The sequence below is a fragment of the Marmota flaviventris genome, chromosome 1 (assembly GCF_047511675.1).
Source record: "Marmota flaviventris isolate mMarFla1 chromosome 1, mMarFla1.hap1, whole genome shotgun sequence".
Classification (NCBI taxonomy): domain Eukaryota; kingdom Metazoa; phylum Chordata; class Mammalia; order Rodentia; family Sciuridae; genus Marmota; species Marmota flaviventris.
In genome coordinates, this window is record NC_092498.1 from 218,032,547 (window position 1) to 218,051,218 (window position 18,672).

General features: G+C 49.4%; 1 protein-coding gene across 2 annotated transcripts in view; it reads right to left on the reverse strand.

Annotated features, from left to right (window-relative positions):
• The window catches only part of Hdgfl2 (HDGF like 2), a 23,368-nt gene extending 9,049 nt beyond the window's left edge, over positions 1-14,319 (reverse strand). The window contains exons 1-4 of one of the 2 annotated variants that reach the window (XM_027952656.2): positions 14,145-14,319; positions 12,345-12,421; positions 12,113-12,251; positions 4,070-4,270 (exon numbers count right to left, since the gene is read on the reverse strand). In XM_027952656.2, coding sequence (XP_027808457.2) covers positions 4,070-4,270; positions 12,113-12,251; positions 12,345-12,421; positions 14,145-14,216 — 489 coding nt within the window. In that variant the 5' untranslated portion in view covers positions 14,217-14,319. The remainder of the gene's footprint in view (positions 1-4,069; positions 4,271-12,112; positions 12,252-12,344; positions 12,422-14,144) is intronic. The other variant, XM_027952655.3, reaches the window with a different exon arrangement.
• Positions 14,320-18,672: the final 4,353 nt, after the last annotated feature.

Here is an 18,672-nt window from a genome sequence, read left to right on the forward strand (position 1 = left end):
GCTGCACAGGCTGGGTGGAATTAGACCCCATCTTACAGATCCCAAGCCAAGGCCTGCTGAGGCTCATCTCACACCACACCTTTAAAAAGGGAGGTGGGGGGCTGAGGTTGTGGCTCAGCGGTAGAGCACTCGCCTAGCATGTGTGAGGCCCTAGGTTTGATCCTCAGCACACATAAATAAATAAAATAAAGGTACTAAAAAACAAAAAAGGAGGTGGCTGAGATGAGCAGCGAGCTTAGGCCAGGGTCAGAGAGAAAGGACATCAAGAAAAAGAAAGCGAGGAAATTAAAGATTCTTTGTTTCCTTCCTCATCTGCATTAGGATGAAGACTCTTAACCCAGCATTCAGGGAATGCCCGAATTATAGGACATTTTTTGTATCCTGAGTTCACATGTTATTAATTCCAGGTTTCTGTCAGATTCTGAAGCAGCTCCAGACCCTGAGAAAGGTTAAGCATTTGAAGCTGGGGTGTGGCCTGGTGCCCTGAACAATAGGGCAAAATGGGAGGACTAAGACAACCAGGATGTTAAAAGGGCAACTGAGCTGGCGTGGTGGCACACGCCTGTAATCCCACTGGCTCAGGAGGCTGAGGCGGGAGGATCATGAGTTCAAAGCCAGCTTCAAGAAAAGCAAGATGCTAGCAACTTAGTGCAACCCTGTCTCTAAATAAATTACAAAATAGGGCTGGTGATATGGCTCAGTGGTCGAGGGCCCCTGAGTTCAATTCCTAGTACCAAAGAGCAACAGCATGTGGTCCTGGACAGGGCCTTGTAAAAAAGGACCCACTCTTCCTATGTGCACATGGAAGGCTGAAGAGGGGGGGGGGGGGGCAAGTGTCCCTGAGCAGGACAGCTCTGTACCATGGCAAAAACAGCACACAGGCAGTGTCCAGGTGGAAAGACCAGCTCAGTGTCCCTACTGGCCAGGCACCATGCTGGGCCTGACTCCAAGAAGGCTCATGGTGGGGGTCTAGGATGTCTTTTTTTTTTTTTTTTTTAAATATTTGTTTATTTACTTTAGTTTTAGGTGGACACAGTATCTTCATTTTATTTTTATGTGGTGCTGAGGATCAAAATCAGTGCCCCACACATACTAGGCGAGTGCTCTACCCCTGAGCCCAACCATAGCCCAAGGATGTGTTTTAACCCATAAAATCCTTACAAAAGGAGGTACTCAATGGGGCCTTCAGAAGATAAATATAAAGTCCAGATCTACAGCTGCAAGGAAAAGTTCTGACAAAATAATGTGGCCAAAGGGAGAGTATAAAGCTGATTGCTTATTAAACCACAGCCCCCAAAACAGGAAAGGAACGCCAAGGGCATGTTATGGTGAAGATCACAAATGGAAGGGCTTTCCAACAAATGCCCAGTGCTATTAAAAAGAGTTATAATAATTTATATTTGTTTAAAGCAAAATTGCAAAAAAATTGGTACATACTGAACCATACTGACTACCTCTAAGTGTGAGAGGATGGATTCTATATATTTCTGTGTGACTCCTCGAACAACAAGTGGAAATAAATGGAAACTTCTAAAAAACAATGTCAAAGCATATCATAAAAAGTTGGGGAGGGGCAGAGGCTGAGGCTGGGGCTGGGGCTCAGTGGTAGAGCGCTCACCTAGCACGTGCGAGGCCCTGGGTTCAATCCTCAGCACCACATAAAAATAAGTAAATAGGGCTGGGGATGTGACTCAAGCGGTAACGCGCTCGCCTGGCATGCACACAGTGCTGGGTTCAATCCTCAGCATCATATAAAAATAAAATAAACAAGTTGTGTTCACTAAAAAATGAAAAATAAATATTAAAAAAACTCTCTTAAAAAAAAGTAAATAAAATAAAGATATTGTGTCCCATAATAACTAAAAAATAAATATAAAAAGAAAAGTTGGGGAAAAAACTACTCAACAATCTTAAGATAACAGAATTAATTTATATTGTAGACAACTTCTCAGCCATTGAAAACTTCATTGTAAAACAAAATGTAGACAAGAGCAGCGGCATACTCCTGTAATCCCAGCAACTTGGGAGGTTGAGGCAGTAGGATCCCAAGTTCAAAGCCAGCCTCAGCAACTTAACAAAGCCCTGAGCAACTCAGCAAGAAACTGTCTCAAACTAAAAAATAAAAAGAGCTGGGGAGGTGACTCAGTGGTTAAGTGCCCCAAGGACATCAATCTCTAATAACCAACCAACCAACCAAAATGTAATGCAAGGAAATGCTCATAACACTACTTACAAAACAAACAAGCTCCTAAATACATCAAGATATCATGTATCCTTGTTTGGTTCAGTAACACCCCACGGATAGCAGGAAACTTTTTTTTTTTTTAGCTTTCTGCATTTTCCAAAATACCTACAATGAATATGGCTCATGGCTTTAGAAGCAAAAGCAAATGTTATTATAAAAAATAATTGGGGGGGCTGGGGATGTGGCTCAAGCGGTAACGAGCTCGCCTGGCATGCATGGGGCGTTGGGTTCGATCCTCAGCACCACATAAAATAAAATAAAGATGTTGTGTCCACTGAAAACTGAAAAATAAATATTAAAAAAATAATAATAATAATAACTGGGGGGCTGGGGTTGTGGCTCAGGGGTAGAGTGCTCGCCTCACACGTGTGGGACCCTGGGTTCGATCCTCAAAAAATAAACAAAATAAAGACATTGTGCCCATGAATAACTAAAAAAATAATAAAAAATAAAAAAATAATTGGGGGGGGCTGGGGTTGCGGCTCAGCTATAAAGCGCTTGCCTAGCATGTGTGAAGCCTTGGGTTCGATCCTCAGCACCACGTAAAAATAAATAAAATAAAGGTATTGTGTCCAACTGTAATTAAAAAAATTTTTTTAATTAAAAATAAAAATAATGGGGGGGTGCTGGTATATAGCTCAACTGGTAGAGTGCCTACCTCACATGCACAAAGCCCTGGGTTCAATCTCCAGCACCACTAAAAATAAAAATAAAAATAAAAATAAGGGGCCAGGGTTGTGGCTCAGGGGTAGAGCGCTTGCCTTGCAGGTGTGAGGCCCTGGGTTTGATCCTCAGCACCACATATTAAAGATATAAAATAATAATAATAGGGGGCCAAGGTTGTGGCTCAGTGGTAAAGCACTTGCCTAGCATGCATGAGGCACCGGGTTCGATCCCCAGCACCACAATAAAAAAATAAATAAATAAACAAGTTAAAAACAATAGGGGCTGGGGGATAACTCGGCGGTAGAGTAGGTACTCAGCATGTAGAGGGTCCTGGGTTTAATATCCACCACCAAAAAAGTAAAACAAAAAAATATTAAAAAGAAATTTTTAAATTTCTTCTTCTATCAAAGAATTTACTATTAAGAACCTGGTCATTTCATCATGTACCCATATATTTAGAAGCAGTCAAAAGACAGGGAAGAGACTGTCCCCAACAGAACTGAACACACACCATCTGCATAAAAAAAAAAAAAAAAAACTGTACAGGAATTTTCACAGCAGCATGAGCCATCCTGGCCAAGAAGTGGGAAAGAAGCCAAATGACCATTGACAAATGGACATGGGGCTGGGATTGTGGCTCAGCGGTAGAGCTAGAATGCACAAGGCCCTAGGTTCGATCCTCAGCACCATATAAAAATAAACAAAGATTAAAAAAAAAAAAAAAAAAGCACAAATGGACAAACTCAGGGGCCATCTCTACAGTGCAGCATCGCTCAACACACCACCACATGAAGAACCTTGAAGATATCATGCTCATGAGAACCACACAACGCCCGACTCCACTGACAAGAAACGCCCAAAACAGAAAAGTACGGAGATAGGAATTTGTGGGTGCAAATTTGAGGGGATGGGGTGACAGTTCATGCATGGTTCTGGGGTCCCTTTTGAGATGATGAGAATGTTCTGGAACTAGAAAAAGATGGCAACTCTGCAAATATACTAAATATCACTGAGTTGTACACTTTGAAATGATCAATTTTGTGGTGTAACAATTTTATCTCAATTTTTGTTAAAGAAGAGAAGGGTGCTGGTGGGAGAGGTTTCAGGGTGCTGGGGTGCCTGTGCCACGCACAGGCCATGCCCCGGCTTGACCCCTACCTTCAATGCTGATGTCTTTCGTTTCAGGCCACTGTTGTCACTACTCTTATCAGAATCCGAGTCACTTTCCATCCTGTCACTGGCAGCTGTGGCAGTAACGGCTGTGACGGCCATGACCCCCCGGTCGTCCTCGTCCTCGTCCGCGTCGCTCCCGCCTGCTGGGTCAGCTTCAGGGGCCTCACTGTCGGAGGAACTCACGGGCTGGGTGTGGAGGTCAAAGAATACAGTGTCACCCTGAGTCTTGTGTGGATTTCCCAAATTTGGGAGGGGGAACCCACCAGTGGGGTCTCAAATGTCAGGTCCCGGCTTCCTTGCTTTACAAATGGGGTAACCAAGGCCCAGAATGCCCAGAGAAGGAGACAGGAGGGTAAGATGGTAGACACTAGGGTCAGGAAGTGGCACCCAGGGTTAAATCTCGGGCAAGTAACTCCAGCCTTTCTTGTACCTCAGTTTCCACATCTGAACACAGTGTTGGCCGTAGAGGGCTATGGTGAGGGTGCGCCTGAAGTGGTGCGTGGAATACCGAGGGCAGGGCCCAGGCTGTGGCAAGGGCTCAGAAATGTTTGCTTTCTCTTTTTTTAATCATTCTATCTTGAGGAAGCTGGCCTAGGACAAGACCTCTGAGCACCTTCCAGGTGCTGCTCAATTTCTACTGCATTCAAAATGACAGTAGAGGCAGCAGCAGGCACAAGAACAGCCACCACTTCTGTGGGCTTCCTCTGTGCTGGCCAATGCCAGGCTCATTCATACCATCAGTCAATGCTTGTGGGACAGCATACTGCCATGTGCCCAGCACCACATGAGGGGGTAGAGAAGACACAGAAGGGACTGAGGCATGGTCCCTTGACCCTGGGAGTGACTGATAACATAAATATGGTTCCCAGTTGTGGCAACGGGGAGAAAAATCACTGCATGTGGTTGTAGAGACTGAGGGGTGGGAGTATTCTGCACTGGGTGGTCCATGAGGCCCTTTAGAGGATGACATTTCAGTGGAGAATCTGTCCCCAGCACGCAGAGGGGGACAGGCTATATGCACTCTAAAGAGCAGGAATGGCATGAATGATGGTCCCCTTAGCAGCCAGAAGAGGCTGGTATAGCCTTCCCCAGGCCCAGGAAGATGAGATGGCAAAGGAGAGGCACACAGTGAGACTGGGTGGGTCACTCAAGGTGTTACTGAGGCTCTAAAATCATCAGGCAAAGCGCACAGTGAAAGCACGGGGCTTTCTTGGGTCCCTTTCTGAGTTCAGTTAGGATGTCTTACGTTTGTGGAAGGAAAACGCAGGAGCCCCAGGAATATTCAGCCATCACTCCTTCATCCAACGAACATCCTGGAATACCTACTATGTGCCAGGCCCTGGCTAGAGACGAATAAGACACGGTCCCTGCCCGTAGGGAGCTCATGGTCTAATGGGGAGACAGCCAAGTAAATATACAGTCACAAGAACAAGAAGGGGATGCCACAGCAGTTCTCGAGCACAGAGGCGTTGGGTGACACCAGCCTAGCTGTATCCGAGTAAAACCCACCGAAGCTATTTCATGTCATTTCTATTCTGAATATCTATCACTTAAGACAGAAGAGGAGGCAGATTTTTTTTTTTTTTTTAATCTTGGTTGTTGATGGACCTTTATTTTGTTTATTTGTAAGTGGTGCTGAGAATCGAACCCAGTGCCTCACACATGCCAGGCAAGCGCTCTTCCACTGAGCTACATCCCCAGCCCAGGGATAAGATTTTTTTAAGGCCGCAATCTCTGAAAACAACACAGATGTCCATCAACTGATAGATACGCCATGTGGCACGGGTACAGAATGGAACAGTCAAGCACAGAGAAGGAAGGGAGCACTGACACTCTAAGCAGAGGAAACCTGGACCTTTGGGCAGCAAGGAAAATGGACAAAGGCCCCAAAGCAAGAGATCCCACTGAAAGGAATTTCTTGGCTAAATTAGGCGAATCAAAACAGTAGATCTGAGGTTGTCAGGAGCTAGAGGGAGAACTGAGGATGACTGTAGGTGGGTTTCTTTGTGGAGCAGGGGAATGTTCTGGAATTAGAGTGATGATGGTTATATACATTACAAATGTACTAAAGCTACTGTAAGAGTTTTAAAATGGTTAAAAGGGAGGCCGAGGATATAGCTCAATGGCAGAGGGCTTGCCTAGCATGTGCACGGCCCCAAGTTCAAACCCCAGGACCACAAAATTTTTTTAAAGAAAATGGCTAAAATGATGAATTTTATGTCAATTTTATCTTAATTTTTTAAAAAAGATCACAGAGAAAGGCAAATTCTCTTGTTATAACTAGCTAGCCAGGGTACAGTGGATTAGATGGAGGCAGCCTACTGGCCAAGTAAAATCGAGGAGGAGGACTAAGGGCCTGAAAGAACGTGAAAGGAGTTTCAAGGCACATGCTGACTGTGAGACCAGGAAGGAGAAGCAGAGAGGAGCCAAGTCTGTGTCGAGGTGCTACAGCTGGGTGGGCGGGAGTAGGAGGGTTGGGGGGAGGTAGCGGTGGAAGGGCTAGACAGATGCTGAAGGTCAGGTCTCTGCAGCACATCAGTGCACACACAGGCAGAAAAAAAATGGAAACGTGGGAAGAAGAATTTGGGTAGCAGAGCTGGGCTGGAGAGAACCTGGACGGAGGGAATGACAGGAGGGGAACTTAGCCCGCCTTCGGTTTCCTGCCCCCTCCAGTCTCCCTGTTTTATAAAGCCCCTTATTCTTCCCCCACCAACCTCTGCACACAGTCTCAAGCTAACAATCCCTGCTTAACAGACAAGAAAAATGAGAACCAGGTGTTGAAATGACCTCGCTGCTCAACACCAAGCATGTTTTGTCTGCCTTGTGCCACTGTGGCCAAGGACCCTTCGGCACAGCAACAGGGCCCCCTGCCTATATAATTTTTGACAAGATTATTAAAAAGGACAATACTTAAGTAGGTCAAGCCCCACAAACTGAAAATGCCAGGAGAGAATAACAACATTTTCACAGTGATTTCTCTCACACCTTTCTTTCAGAGAGTTCAGAGGCTCTCAAATCTGTTACTTCCCCTTGGAGCACACCTGGTGAGTAGAGAAGGGAGAGCTTCAGCTCCACTTTTCACAAGGGGAAGCAGCAGCTCAGAGAGTCTAAGTGACTGAATGATGGGACCAAAGGTCTTTTGCCAAAGACCTTTCCAAGATCTACCATTATTTAAGTGACACTGAGCTTGTCATGACTCTCTGTGCAACAGGTGGGAATTACCACTCTGATTCTGGGGATGAGGATACAGTCAGAGAGAGGTTAAGTTACAGCTCAAGAACAGAATGAAGCCAGGAGCAGTGGCACATGCCTGCAATCCCAGAGACTCTGGAGGCCAAAGCAGGAGGATCGCAAATTCAAAGCCAGTCTCAGCCACCTAGCGAGGCCCTAAGCAATTTAGCAAGACCCTGTCTCAAACTTGGATTGTAGATGGGCTGGGATTGTGGCTCAGCAGTAGAGCACTCGCCTACCACGTGTGAGGCCCTGGGTTCAATCCTCAGCACCACATTAAAATAAATAAATTAATTAAATAAAGGTATTTTGCCCAACTACAACTAAAAAATAAATATTAAAAAAAAACAGGGCTGAGGATGTGGCTCAAGTGGTAGCGTGCTCGCCTGGCATGCGTGGGGCACTGGGTTCAATCCTCAGCATCACATAAAAATAAAGATATTGTGTCCACCTAAAACTAAAAAATAAATATTTAAAAAGAAAGAAAGAAAGGTGTGTGTGGGGGGGGGGGGACACCTGGGGATGTGGCTAAGCATCCCTGGGCCCAAACCCCAGTATCAATAAAAAACAAACAAACAAATAGAGGGCTAGGGATGTAGCTCAGTGGGACACTGCCCTGGATTCAATCCCTAGTACCAAAACAGAATGAATGACTAACAGAGCAGGGACACAGCTCAGGTCTGCTCTGGCCTCAAAGCCTGGGCCACTGGACACAGGCACACATGCAGTCAAAGCCCCTCCTCACTTCAGCCCTTCTCTTTACCGGCTGTAGTCTGGTTTGAGCCTCCACAGCCCATCAAGCGATTGGGACCAACTTGCTCACCCTGAGTCCATGCGTACAGCCAGGACCTCTGCATCTCACGGAGCTGGCTTTCAGCAAAGGTTTTGGGAAATCTGATCCACACAGAAACATTTAGTGGATGTGAATGCTGGTGGCCCCGAGAAGAACCCAGAAGAAATAAAAAGCCAAAGCTTGCCACCTCCAAACATCCCAGCATCGGATGGGTATGAGAGAAACAGCTGGCTGTCTGAATAAGCCTGGAGGTAACTATGGTGCAGAAGAGGCCGGACCTCGCGTGGTCTCCTCATTTCCCATTGTGGCCTCTGCTATCCACTGAGTACTTACTGCACATTTTCTCACTGAAGCCTCCCAATAACTGAGAAGCTGAGAACACCAAGAGCATGATCCTAGGAACACAGTCAGCAGGCAGCACAAAGCCAGGACCTGAACCCAGGTCTACTTAGCCCCAGGCTCCCTTGTGAGCGGGCAGGCCTCAGGTCCTCCTCCTCCCCCCAGAAAGAAAAGAAAATTGGCCTGGGGGAGGGAGGCCTGCACTTTGGTCTCAGCTCAGTTCTGTTGCTGACAAACTTGAGAGCCCTGTACAGGTCTCTGCCTCTTCACCTATCAAGGAACAAGGAAATATGAAGTGGGATCCTTCTAAGCCAATGGAACCATGAGTGATTTTGTCCTCAGGATGCATCTATCAATTTCTAGACATATTTTGGTTAATGAGATTGGGGTTGGAGCCAGCCATGTTGGTGCACACCAGTAATCCTAGCAACTCGGGAAGCTGAGGCAAGAGTATCACAAGTTCCAGACAAATCTAAGCAACTTAATGAGACCCTGTCTCAAAATAAAATAAAGGCTGGGCATGGTGACACACACCTCTAATCCCAGCAATTCTGGAGGCTGAGGCAGGAGGATGGCAAATTTGAGGCCAGTGTCTCAAATAAAAAATAAAAAGGGCTGGATATGTAGCTCAATAGTAAAGCACCCATGGGTTCAAACCTCAGTGCCAAAAAATAAAATAAAATAACAGGACTGTGAATGTAGCTCAGTGCTACAGTACTTGCTTAGCATGAGTGGAGCCCTACATCCAACATTCAATAACCAGAACCAAGAAAAAAAAAAAATTGGGGTGAAATGGACAGGTAGTACTGCAGCTAGCAAGTGAAGACCAGCCATAGTGCTCAGCAGTCACAATGCACAGGGGAGACTCTATTGCAGAGAACGATCTGGCCCCACATTTCACTATTATACTGCTAAAAAGGACAAATATTGGGAAACCTGGCCCAGGTCTAAGGGCTATCAGATTTTAGCTGGGGCCCTGTGGATATTCAATCAAACTCTCTGGGCTTTAGTCTGCTCATCTGTACAATGGAAAAACAGAACGTGCCCAGGCCACTCTCACTGTGGGGACCAAAACACACTTAAGTAAAAAAACACCCCAGATGCCATTTTTACCTGCTGGCTTCTGAGGAGATGAGAACTTGGCCCTCCTTTCCTCTTGGGAGGCCTAGCCAAGATTGTCAAAGTATTGAGGCTATTCTGTGGGCTGAGATGGACCAATTTTCAAGATTTACTCTGGAGTAAATACATCAAAGTTCAGAATTATATGCTTAAGAAAAGAATGTTGGGGCTAGGGATGTGGCTCAAGCGGTAGCACGCTCGCCTGGCATGTGTGCGGCGCTGGGTTCGATCCTCAGCACCACATACAAATAAAGATGTTGTGTCCGTCAAATTAAAAAATAAATATTAAAAAAATTCTCTCTCTTTTTTTTTTTAAAAAAAAAAAAAAGAATGTTGGAAGGGTATACAAGGAATTGGCAGCTGTGGTTATCTTGGGAAGAAAACAAAACAAAAAGTAAGCAGTAGGCTTAGAATGGAGGTACCAGTGCCTTTCAAACCAAAAACCTTGGGGATGAAAAAAAAGAGATGCTCAGTTTCCTAAAAAGCGATGACTTCAAAAACCTACCTATGCCATGGCTACATCCAAAGGCTCGGAGACAGCACTTTGCAGGGAAGACCTCAATGGTCCCAGGCCTCAGTCCTACACTACTAAAGCTACATCTCAAGGGGCTTGTCCAGGAATCTGCATTTTAAACAAATGTTCCACTGAAAGCACATATGGTTAGAGAACCAAAGAGCACAAATAAGCTCTAACACTTACAGCTACTTGGGGGACCTGCAGAGAACTTGTTTCATTTCAAGGGTGCACTATTTTTGCATTTCCTTTCCTCGAGGGCAGCATCTACACAGTACTTAGCAAGCTGTGGGTGTCCAATAAATATTAAATGGTGCGATGATTCACCAGGAGATAATAAGATTAGGACATAACCAAAGAGAACTTGAGTCAGGGCCAGAAAAGGATCTCATGCCTTAAAGACCTTCTGATCCACGAGCCAGACTGGGGACAAGTAAAACCTCAGGAAAGATGCTGAGTTATCAAACAGGGGAACCCTCCACCTCCTGGACAGATTCTTTATCAAGAATAAAATACCACTGACATGAATACACATGGGCCCCAGCCCCTTGATAAGAGGCTACCAAACCATCAATGTCCAGAACACATCTGCTGAGTATATCCCAAATTTTAGACCCACAGCCCATGGCACATGGCATGTGTCAACACAAACGTGTGTGGACCCATGAGTGGTTGCTCGCAAGCACCACCCAGTCCAGATTGAGATAGAGAGGCACGTCCAGACCGTCTCAGGACCCTGAGTTCTCAAGCAGGACCAGGGGCGACAAAATGACTCCATCCATCTTCAGTTGATGAAAAACACATGCCAGACCTGACCCTCACCAACTCCCAATTTCCATTCCTCAAACAACCATGGATATCCTTTCCCTCACTTAACAAATTTTCCCTCACTGAGATCTGTTCCCTTGGCCTCTCCCATCTTCATGCCAACCCCTTCTAAATCCAGGCCATCACTGCCCCCTACCCACAAAAGCACTGGTTTAAAAAAAGAGTAAAATCCCCAGTACAAAAAAAAAAAGAGTAAAAACCCCAGCCCAGCTTTCCTCCACCCACACCTCACCCCAAAATGCCCACCACAGGACACCACTCTCTGGCTTTTCAAGGCCTTCCATTAATGACTTACTTTTCAAAAGTTCTTCTTTTCCCAGAACATTCCCAGACACTGATATGCCACTGGGATGTCCTCATTGCTATGGTTCCTGACAATTTTTTCCCACCTGACCATGAACTCTCACATCTAAAAACTATCACTTATTCTCCTGCATCCAAAACCTAAGGAGAAAGAAAGGCAGTAATTTTTTTTTTTTTTTTTTTTTTTTGTGGTGCTGGGGATTGAACCCAGGGCTTTGTGCATGCAAGGCAAGCACTCTACCAACCGAACTATACCCCCAGCCCAGACAATAATTTTTTAAAGAAATTATTTTCCTTAGAAAAAAATAGGTTTTATAAAAATTTTAATAACATCCTATTATAAATTCAAGCTCACCGGGCATAGTGCATACACCAATAATCCCAGCCACTCAAGAGGCAGAGGCAGGAGTACCACAAGTTCAAGGGCAGCCTGGGCAACTTACTTAGATCCTATCTCAAACTAAAAAATAAAAAGGGCTGAGGATGTGGCTGAGTGGTAGAGGGTCCCTGGGTTCAATCCTCAGTACAAAATCAAAAACAAAACCACAAACAATTAAAGCTCATTCTATAGCAGTGATTCTCAGCAAAGGGTGATTCTTCAACCCTCTCTCCCTACCCAGAGGACACAAGGCAGTGTCTGGGAACTTCACAGCACCCCTGGCATGGAGTGGGCGGGGACCATGGGTGCCACTTAGCAACCTGCATTCCAGAACGCTCCATCCCCCAAAAACTATCTGGTCCTTAAAGTCCACAGTACCAAGGAGGAAAGACCCTGCCCTAGAAACTTCCTTTTCCTACAAGATAAGGAAAAGGCTATTTCTAGCCCCCACTGTAAAGAAATATCCCCAAATGGGCCCCACATACACCCCAAATGGATGTTCTCCATCTCCAGGGTACTCACCGGAGGAGCACTGTAGCTGGCGTGGGGGTTGTTCTGAATCTCCCACAGCCCCTCATTGAAGCCTTTCCTCTTGTTGGGCTTCCCGTACTTATCTTTACATTTGTCGTAGGGGAACAAGTCCTTAGGTCCCAGGAAAGCTCTGGAGAACGGAACAACAGACCAACTCCAGGTGAGCCAGGCCACACTGGGAGGCACCAAGGGGGGTAACCAAGCCACAGTTAGAGACACTTACGTTTCGTGTGTACCAAAGAAGAAGATGGGGTATTTGTTGGGTGGGGGCTTCACGGCACCATCAGCAATGTCATCAATCTATAGTGAGAGGTCAATCAGCCCAATCAGGGGGTGATTTAGTGGGAGAGACAGGAGACAACTTCACAGAACAACCCAGGAAATCACCAAGAAACCAACCAAGTTACTTGGGGAAAGGCATGAAAGGAGAGGGGAGCCTTCAACCTAGGAAGACACATCACTTTACAAATAGGAATCTGCATTCTTCTAGACACCCCTCATTGCACCTGTCCCCCACCCGAGGTGATCTTTCTCCCCCTATGGAGAAAGCTGGTTCAAAGGCAGGTGCTTCACCTAAGCAAAGCCAAATATGGCCCCCTGAAGAAAATAAGGGGTGGGGCCAAGATCAGCTTCTGTGAACTCCCAGGACCCTCCCCTGGGACCCCTCCTGTAAAGAGGAGATCATGCAGGCAGGCGGCCTCCCAAAGGATGCAGCTGGCAGCTCCAAGGATGTAGAGGGTGGGGGTGGGCTGCAGGAGACAGGCCCTGAGCATCCAGGAAGTCCCACCCTCTCCCCGCAGGCCCACGGGCTCCAGCAGCTGTCAGTCACTTCCCCACAAGAGGGTAGCAGCCCCTTCACTTCCAATCAGGTGCTTGGAAATGTTCTGGGCTCTCTGAGCTGGAGAAGGGGGGTCAGGGGAGGGAAAAGCTGGAGCTCTGGAAAGGAGGGAAGTGTCGGTAAAGTTTCACCTCTATGGTCTCCCCCAGGAAAATGAGTGCCACAAGTTAGGATGGAGTGGGTTCTCTGGTACCAAATTCTGCCTTCCCCATCCACCTCTCCAGCTCCTGGGTGGCCACGGGAACCTGCCCTGTCCCTCAGTTCTCTGAACTCCTCTCTCCGCCCCTGGCTCCTGGCCTTGGCTATGGGCATCCTGGCCACACATGCCCTCTCCTGCAGAGAATCCCGAACCCAGCCCCAGGACCGCCCAGCGCGCCTCCGGGGCAGCCTGCCCCCACCCCTCAGGGGTCAGCGCTGGCTGTGAGCGCCCTCCCAGCCCCGGCCACACTCCTGGGCCTCACCCCTCCACTGCCCGTCCGCCAGGGGCTGGTCTTCACCTCACCCAGCCTCCCTCAGTCCCCCCGGCCGACTGCACCACCCTCAGCCCGGGGCCACTTGAGCCCTCAGATCTGGGGTGACAGGAGCTTCTGGGGTCCCCGCTGCACACAGCCCCCCAGACAGGGCCAACCCCAGCCACCGGCCACCGCACACGCTGCACTCCCAGGCGCGGGGCGCCCTTCAGCCCTGGGCACCGGCTGCCGCCGGAGGGGAAACCGAAATCCGCGCGGTCAGCGAGGGAGAGCCGCCCCCCGCGCCCCCCGCGCCCCTCGCCGCGGGCTCCGCCAGCCGCCCCTCCGGCCGCGGCCCGCCACGGGGCCCGAAGCCGGATCGCAGCCCCGCCGCGCCTCCCGCGGTCCTGCCCACCAGAGCCGACCCTCTCCTCAGGCCCACCACCGACCCTCCGGCCTCAGCGCGCCCAAACCCAGCCCCTCAGGCCCCGGGTCCCGAGCCCCCGAGAGGCTCCCTCAGCCCCTCGGACCCGGACCCCCGGCGCGCGGCCCCTCGGACGCCGGAGTCGCCGGACCCCGCACTCAGCACCTCAGGCCGCTGATCGCCCGGAGGCCCCGCACTCAGACCCGCGGACCCCGGGAACCACAGGGCCCTCAGAGCCCCGCGCGCGGCCCCTCAGGCCCGGGGACCCCGCTGCCCCACCCCCCGCAGGGCCCATCACCCGCGCGGCCTCACCCGGGCCGGCCAGTGAGGGTAGCCCTTCATCTTGGCGAACACCAGGTCTCCGGGCTTGAAGGCGTGTGGCATGCTGGCGGCGGGAGGCCCAGGCCGCGGGAAGCGGCAGCGGCGGCGGCGGCGACGGCAGCGGCGGCTGCGGCGGCGGCAGCGGGAGGCGAAGCCGGGGGCGGGAGCCGGACGCTGAGGGGGCGGGACGGCCGCACAGGCAGCCGACCGGCGCGCACTTATTGGGCTCGGCGCCACCGGAAGTCCCGCCCTCAGGCCGTCACGGGCCGGTGACTCAGTCGCTCAGGCCCACGTGCGGGGACAGAGAAGCGCGGCGACCAATGAGAAGAGGGGTAGGAGCGGAGCAAGTTAACGGGATTGGGTAACGGGCGAATCCAGAGGCGTGACCCAGAGGCCTAATGGGAGGGGGCGGAGGTTATGGGAGGTGAAAGGGAAAAGGTCTGAGGAGGGAAAAGGAATCGCTAAGGGAGTGAAGGGGCGGGACTTAAGGGAGAGGGGCGGAACATAGGCCGCCGCAAGAGGAGGGGCGTGAAGTGTGGGACCAACCATTGGATACCACAGGAAGAAAGGCCCAATTAACGTAGGAGGCGGGTTATTGACAGCCTGCCTCCCTGAGGCGGGTCTCAAAATGGCGAAGCAGGACATTGGATACCACAAGAGCAGCCTCTCGAACTAAGGAACAAGCATTGGCTACCACAGGAAGCGGCGCCTAGTAGGGCGTCTGCCATTGGCCGCCCCGAGGAGACGTTCGACTCAAAACGGGGCCTAGGAGGCGGGGCCTAGGGAAGGGGCGGGCCATGTGGGGTCGCCTAGGATAAACAGCCTCAAAATGCTCGGCTTATTTACTTAATCCCGAAGAGAAGTTTACCGAGCGCTTACTGCGTGCCACGGCCACAGAGTACTCAAGACACACGTTAGTTGATTTAAAAAGTGAATGAGCCTGGCGCACGCCTGTAATCGCAGCAGCTAGGGAGGCTGAGACAGGAGGATCACGAGTTCAAAGCCAGCCTCAGCAATGAGGAGGCGCTGAGCAATTCAGTGAGACCCTGTCAGCCTGAGTGCCCCTGAACTCAATCCCTAATAAAAAAAAAAATAGTGCTTTGCCAAGTTCCTTAACTGCTCTGTGCCTCAGTCTCCCCACCTGCGAAAAGGGACTCATAACGGTACGGATTCTATAGAGCTGTGAGGGTGGCGAGACTTCCCCAGCCCCAAGGACTTGAAACTATGTCTAGCAATAGGTAACACTAGGTGCTCAATGCTGTAACCCTGGTTTCCAGGAATTCAAGTCTAGCAGGGCATTAAATGACATTTATTTACTTATTTATTGGGTACCAGGGATTGAGCTCAGAGGCACTCGACCACTGATCCACATTCCCATCCCTGTTTTGTATTTTATTTAGAGACAGGGTCTCAATTATTCGGCACCTTGCCATGGCTGAGGCTGGCTTCGAACCCGCGATCCTCCTGCCTCAGCCTCCCATACTGCTGGGACCACCAATCCCCGGCTATTCGTTTTGGTAGTTAGGATTCATTGTAAGCATTCAGATGAGAAGGAGCTGGGGCTGTAGTGGTAGAGTGCTCGCCTAGCACACATGAGGCACTGGGTTCAATCCTCAGCACCACATAAAAATGAAATAAAGATTGTGTGTCCACCTGCAACTGAAAAATAAATATTAAAAAAAAAAAAAGAATTCAGATGAAAAGAACCAGGATGCCTAAGGAAGAGCTGGATAATAGCTGCCACTTGTCTACCCTGGGACCACTGAGTGCTTCTAGAGGGACTGAGTCCAACCAGAGGTTTGGAGGACCTCATCAGTGGGCAGGAAGCGCATTTGGGGCAGCAACTGGGTGATTGATGGGGTCAGTGAGTCCTGGAAGCCTTTAGAGCCGGAGGGATCCACTGAGGCCCTATCATGATGCCTTGTGAAGGTTAGTGAGAAATTTAGGTTTTAACTTTTTGGAGCTGGGGTGGAGCTCAGTGGTAAAGAGTTTGCCTAGCACATGAGAGGCCATGGGTACCATCACCTGAACCAAAACAAAAACTAAATATTCTTGGGATACCATTGGAGGGGATTTGATCACAAGGTATGAAGATATTACCTGAATCTCAAAAAACATCACTATGCATGTGAACTATATTATAGCAGATAGTTTTTTTTTTTTGTTGTTCTGTTTTGTTTTTTGGTACCGGGATTGAACTCAGGGGCACTTGACCACTGAGCCTGTTTTGTAATTTATATAGAGACGGGGTCTCACTAAGTTGCTTAGCACCTCACCATTGCTGGGGCTGGCTTTGATCTCCTGATCTTGCTGTCTCAGCCTCCTGAGCCACTGGGATGACAGGCATGTGCCACCATGCCTGCAAACAGTTTTTTGTTTGTTTATTTTACGAAGTTAAAGACAGACTTCTGCTGTGATTCAGAAAATCTATTCCTACGTGCTATGGGACTAATTATGTCCACCCACAAGTTATGTTGAAGCTCTAACCCCAGCCCAGGCAACTGTCTTGGAGCTAGGGCCTCAAGGAGGTGACTGGGTTAAATGAAGACACAGTGTGGGGCCAGGCCCACGGACACTGGTGAAGACACTGAGGAAGCTCGGGACCTAGATCAGTTGGTAGAGTGCTTGCCTCGCATGCACAAGGGCCGAGGTTCAATCCCCAGCGCCACACACATACACAAAGGACACTATGAGGAGGTGGCCATCCACAAGATGGTCCTCCCCAGATCCTGACCATGATCTTGGACTCCAGCCCCGGAACTATGTCTGCCCATATCTGTTTAAGCCACACAGTCTATGGTATTTTGCTGTAGCATCCCTACCTAACACAATAGAGAAATGAAAATAAATGTGCACACAAACACCTGTATAGAATCTGGTGTGGTGGTACCAGCCTGGGTGGAGCTCAGTGGTAGAGCACCCCTGGAGTCACTGCCTAGCCACATAATAATAAGTGTAATAAATGTACATATCATCAGATAAAAATATCTAACATGTAGTTTTAAAAAATAGTAAAAGTGTGGTGGCATGTGCCTATAATACCAACAACTCGGGAGGCTGAGGCAGGAGGATCCTAAGTTCTAGGCCAGCGTCAGTAACTTGGCAAGACCCTGTCTCCAAATAAAAAAGGGCTGGGAATGTAGAACATTCCCAGGTTCAATTAATAGTACAAAAAAAAAAAGTAAAACCATAAATTTAATGCTGTGTATTGGTGGTGGTTGGTCTGAATTCCAGGTCCCCAGCATGGGGACCAGCATGGAAGCTTCCCCTATGCAGGAGAGGGTCCTGGGCTAGACCATGGTACAGATGGAAAGACTGAGGCTGGGGGAGGGACAGGCTTTGCTCCAGGTTGTGGGAGTTTGAAGAACAGAAGCCACCTCTGCGAGTTCTGCCCCCGAGACCCCGAGACACACATTTGTCCTCTCCCAGACCCTGAGCCAGTTCAGGCCTGGCTATATTAGGTTGAGCAGCCAGAGAAAGATGGAAGTTGGGACCTGGATCCCCCAGAGCAAGGGGAGGCCCAAGGGACCCCTTCAGCCAACCAGTGGCAGGCTGAAGTAAGAGGGGATCTCCAGCTTCTTGCCAAATCAGAGTCTGGTCAAAGCAAAGATTGGGCCAGAAATCATCACCTGAGGAGGTGACGCACCTGGTCAGTGGAGGCCAAGTGGGCAGAGGCAATGCTCCAACTCCAGATTGACACACAGACTCCCCCCCCCCCATCAGCTGACGTCCTGAGCACCTGCTCTGTGCTATGGGCTTGACCTCTGCTCTCCTGTTTACCTACTGAGACATAAACCTCCAGACCTTTAGCTAAGAAATGCTTGGTGGATACCGCGCCCCCCTGGGTAACAACACACACTTATTAAGCAGTCACTGTGTGCCAGACCCTGTATGCTATGAATCTAAGGTGGTTTGCTCCCGGGTCACCTGTTATTTTCCATTCCTGCTGTCTGGGTGGGGAAACTGGGAAGAGCACCTGGGGATGGAACCCGGGAGGGGCCGACGGCATTCGCGCCAGAGCTTCTCCCTACTTGAGCCTCAAGGCCTACATCCTCATCTACTGTGGACCTGGTTGGTGCTGCGGAAGCACCAGGCAGCGCCCTGACCTGTCCATCGTATGTGGACCAACCTCTGCATCTGGTAGAGGGCTTGTTGGGAATGTGGACTCTCAGCCTCCTTGAGGCCAGCAGCTTCCGCACCTGCACTTCTGTGTTCACCACCATCAGGGAGGCCTCACTGGAGCAGGTCAGAGAGCCCTTGGTGCTGGGCGTGAATCCGGCCCTGGCGCACTGTGGAGGCCTGGAGGCAGCCTTTGAGTCCCTGCAGCGTCCCTGTGCGCTGAGAGCTGGCAGGCCTTATTTCCCAGGGTTGCCTGGCTGGAGATGGCGACCGCCTTACTGTGCTCATGCAAATCACCACAATCCGAATTGCTCCAACTAGCCCATTCATCCTTATCACTCTGGGGGTCAGAATTCCGAAATGAATCCTCTGGGGCTAAAACCAAGGTGCTGGCAAGATT